Here is a 4640-nt window from a genome sequence, read left to right as displayed (position 1 = left end):
ACTTGCCAACCAAAAAAATAATTTTACAAAACAGTTTGTAAGCTCAGAGTATCTATCTGTTGTTCCTTGACATGTATACCATCCGAAAGTAAGGGCCTACCTTAGAGAGAATGATATGATGCTTCAAAGAAAAATTTCAACACAATTTTATGGCAACTCAGTCAAGGCTAGGTGGCTTCAAAGAAAAAATTCAACACAATTTTATGGCAACTCAGTCGAGGCTTTGCCATTAACTCCAGTGAAAAGTACGTATACATCAACATGAAGATGATATACTATAAATGGTGTTGCTCCTTGCCAAGAAGGAATGCTTGCACCTTTACAAAACTAAGACAAAAGTGTAGATGGTCTTTCAATGAATTTACGGGCATGTTCGCCACCAGACAAGGTATTAGATCAACCCATGACACTGAAATTTAAAATCATGGGCTCGAATTGCTTCGGAAATCAAAGCATTCCCAAAATTTGGTTACCTCAAGACACTTTGGGAAAGGTTCTTGCAGACCATAAAGCAGTGCCTTGCCGGGTGTCTGCAGATCTGGCTCCTTGTGCAAAAATCTTGCAGACCATGTGACTACTCAAAACTTTTGCAACTAGCATGATAATTAGATTTTTAAGCAATCGCCACTAATAGGTCTAAACAGGGGTAGCAGCAAGTCGATTCAGAAGAGGGAATGGATTTACAACTATGCTTCTCTCTGGGTTGGAAAGATCTGAACTTCCTGAATGCTGTACAAACTCGGTTGGTGACATGTGTATCCCATGACAACTGCATACTAAACGGACCTGCCTCCTCGTTGATATGTACATGACCCCATTGATAGTCTTCCCATGGGGACCTACACCAGTAGTAGAGACCCAAGGAAGATCAGCAATAGATCTATCTTTGTGTCCATCCCCCGCTCCTGACTGTACAATTGAGGTCTCCTGACCAGAGTGCTCACTTGCCAACTGACTATCAGCACTTCCCTCTTCTTGCTTTACTGCTGACCTAAAATTATCTGAGGTGATTTCTCCAGATTTGTCAGGTTTCAACTCAATTCCTTTTGGCTTATGGAAATGCTCTTCCAAATGCGGACTTAAACCTGATTGAACCACCACCTGTGCTTCTGGAGGCAATGTTACACAATTAGTCGGAAGGTTCTGCTGCCTTTCCACAGTCGACTTTCGGTGGACAGCAGAGCTTTCCTTTCTCGTTTTAGTTTGTAATTCTGATGGTCCCTCAGAATGGCTCAACTGCGTTTCTGATATAGGAACCTGACGATCCAAATGCTTAGGAGAGGGTAAAAACTGTGCTCCTATTATGTCTTTACTATAGCTTATAGATCTTGTTCTCTGGAGCGTTCGATCAACAGGCATTGACAGCTCTGAGACTGACGGCTTCTCAGCTTCCTCGTTAAGTTTACCTGCAAGAAGAGGGGGAAAATTAAGTCACTGCAATCAATACAAACGACCATCTAATACTTAATAGCAAACACAGGGCAAAGAGCTTCAAACTCAAACATAAGTACAAATAAACTTTGGGAGGCAGTGTGCTCACCAGCACTTTCGGTTCCTGTAGCATCATTCCGTCTAAGAACTCCTGATGACTGGCCAGTTCCTACACTTGAGACAACCTGAAACCACGGGAAAGTCCCATCCAGTACAGGAAATTTATACGGATTCAGACTAAAGGCAACAGGGGTTGGAGAGGTAGTAGGCAGCTGAGAAGATGAGTGTGTAGAAACCTCTCCAGCAGAAGCTGGAGTTGGGCATTGCATAAAACAAGGAAGAGAGAAGCCCATCTGCAGAGGCATGGCATTTGCTGCACCTGGCGCATGAAAAGGATAACGAATTGGCAAGATAGGGAAACGAGGGGGGTAATCAACGGGATTGCTTGCCCCAACCATGGCCGGGAATAGAGAAGGACCACTATCAGCAAGGGCATTGCTAGCTTCTGATTCACATTTTTTCGTGCTCAAAGCTTCAAGCTCTCCAAAAGCATTATGTACACTACTATGTTCTTCTTTGGTATCCTCACTATCCAAGTCACTGGAGCTGCTGCCGCAAGCTTTTTCGCGTCTATTATCCTGAGGGTCCGTTGCCTCCACAATTGCATTGTGTACGGAGCTAGATGATGCCGCAGGAGCCATCTGGTCATGACCCTCCTCTTCTTGCACCATAGCACTTGTAAGATCCATGGATTTCTGCTCTGCTGCTCTGGCCCGATCCCTTGGCCGCATGTGTTTGTTATGACATTCTGCCCCCACAACACCAGTAAGAAGATCTTGGCTGCAAAGGAAAGCGGCATCTGGAGCAGTCACAGATGCCGAGGGGTTTGTTTGAGGATCAGGGATGGAACTTCTTGTCTGAATAAGGTAGCCCTTGTCATCTTTCCTGCCCTTCTTCTGCTGCTTCTCTTCAATCAGACTTTTCCTTCTCTTGCGTGCTTCCTGCCTCCTTTGAGCCTGCATTTCCTTCTTCCTCTGCAGCTCTAAGGCTTCATGCTGGCGCTTCAGATGTGTTGGTGTTTCAGAACTCTTTTCTAAAAGAGACTCTACGCTGGAGACTTGGCGAGAAGGAGGACCGGACTGAAACTGTTGAGACATCATACTCACGACCACGCCATTGCTACTGGATCTCCTGATACACTGAGCTGCAACCTCGCAACCTTTTTTCACAGCCGCAATTGGCTGCATGGAAGCAGAGCGCCTATTCCAGAGAGAGGCAGAGGCATCCTTCAACTCTTGAAACGCTCGTAAGCCCTCCGCATGCATAGATTCTCGCACTGACACAGCACCATTCCTTTGCAAAGCTTGCCATATCTGGTCACGCGACTGACGTACAGGACGTTCGAATTTACCCTGCTTCAATCCGTAAGTTGGGATCGGAAAGCCGAGTACTTCTGAAGGCAAGGCTTGGTCAGCCATAACAACTTCACCATGAACGCTTTCCCTCTTTGGAGAGCCACAAGTCTCAACAGAGAAACTAAGATTTCCATTCGATTGCTTCTGTAGCATTGGATTGACACCCAACGGCTTAGGTACGTCAATCTTCTTCGTCTTGGAGAACGAGGCTCCGAGAGACAACCCCAAAGACAACTCAAGCCCGTCATCGTCGTCTTCTTCTATCCCAGACGGAGACGATTTCCTCACTTCGTCCTGTTTCCCTTGCCACAGGCTCTTAGTGTCGGAGCAGCTTCGCGAATCTGTCATGAAGAGCGTGTTTACACAACCAGGAGACTGCAAATCGGAAGGCCAATCCGGTTTGGCAAACACGTCGAACATTGCGGCAGGGATGAGCCACAGAGGGCTTAGATTCCTGACATGCAATGGCACAGTTACGACCTTTTACGAAGCAGCAGCGTCCGAGAAAGAATGCAGCTCTCGCAGGACGAGGAACCAACAGAGACGCTCAAGCTGCTGAGCGGCAAAAACAGACATACCTCTCTCAGCAGAGCTTGGAACACCCACAATTCAGAGGCATGAGCGGAGAGCACTTCTTCCGTCCAGAAGGCTCATGAACCAGCAGAAACAACCGGCAGAAGTGACCATCTCTCTCTCTCTCTCTCGCCGCTGTTCTTGCTCCCAATCGTCAGAAGCAGAAGCAATTCGAAAATCTCCGAGCAGTCGTCGCCACCGCCTGCTGTGACTGCCTCCTCCTCCTTGCTCCCCTTTAAGAATATAGCCCGCACGATGAAACCCCTTGCAGCGGCAAGGCGCCCCTATCGTGCTCCTCCCTTCTTCCTTCCGCCAATCGCCAGCCCGATCACCTTGGAGCAGCAGTAGCAGCAGCCAATGCTGTCACCGTCTCCCACTCTCGCAAGCTCGGTGCTCCACTGTACTTTCTTACTATTGTTTCTCAGCGAACAACTTGCACCAGCTTTTCTCCATCAGGATCGACAACTTGGCAACAGTATCCATAGCTTTGCGCTCCCTCCCTCTCTCTCTCTCTCTCTCTCTCTCTCTCTCTCTCTCTGGGGCGCACTCAGCTAGTCTCCCTGTCCTCTCTGTGTCTTCTGCTAGTCTGCTCTTTCTTAGTATTCACTGGCTCGCGCTCGTCCTTCTCTCAGTGTCTTCTCCGACGTTCACTGGCTCGCGCTCGCTCCGTGTCCTTCTCGCAGTGCCTTCTGCGAGGCTGCTCTTTCTTAGTAATAACAGGCTTGGACGAGGTAGGAGTGAGGGTCACAAATGCATCTACAGTTCTATGGTGGATTCTGGAGCTACTGCGGCATGGTCCAGCGCTAGGGAAGGGAGACAGGAGCCGCAGAAACAAGGGAGGCCGAAGAAGAAGAAGCAGCAGCAGCAACAACTACAACAGTAGCAAGTTACTAGCAACAGCAGCAGAAAACGAAGAAGACACAGAAGAAGAAGAAACAGTACTCTCAGAAGCGAAGACGACCTTCCACAAAAGGGCAACATGCCAGCCTGGCGGTCCCGGCACGTGCGATCGCTATCCCGCCGCCACGTACCCCGTTCCCCGCACGCGCACGCCCTCCCCCGCCTCCACGTCCCCTCCCCACAACAGCCCCACGTGGCGCGCCCTCGCCCCGCCAGCGCGACACCGGTCGAATCCGATCCCCGATTTCTTTCCTTTTTTTTTTAATTTAAATTTAATAAACCCAAAAACAAAATCTAAAAGGGATCCTGTCTCAAGGAGAA

General features: G+C 48.6%; 1 protein-coding gene across 1 annotated transcript; it reads right to left on the bottom strand.

Annotated features, from left to right (window-relative positions):
- Nucleotides 1-222: 222 nt before the first annotated feature.
- LOC147892803 (uncharacterized) lies at nucleotides 223-4327 on the bottom strand. The gene is made up of 3 exons (XM_087387444.1): nucleotides 3425-4327; nucleotides 1541-3300; nucleotides 223-1406 (listed from the first exon to the last, which is right to left on the bottom strand). Exons 2-3 carry the CDS (start codon nucleotides 3264-3266, stop codon nucleotides 637-639), a joined length of 2496 nt encoding a protein of 831 aa, XP_087243570.1. The 5' UTR covers nucleotides 3267-3300; nucleotides 3425-4327; the 3' UTR covers nucleotides 223-636.
- Between the last annotated feature and the right edge of the window lie 313 nt (nucleotides 4328-4640).

The sequence above is a fragment of the Dipteris shenzhenensis genome, chromosome 16 (genome assembly GCF_047967505.1).
Source record: "Dipteris shenzhenensis isolate YYH24624 ecotype China chromosome 16, Dip_SZ_1.0, whole genome shotgun sequence".
Lineage (NCBI taxonomy): Eukaryota > Viridiplantae > Streptophyta > Polypodiopsida > Gleicheniales > Dipteridaceae > Dipteris > Dipteris shenzhenensis.
The sequence above is the reverse complement of the archived record's forward strand: the minus strand, read 5'-3'. Positions and strand labels throughout refer to the sequence as shown.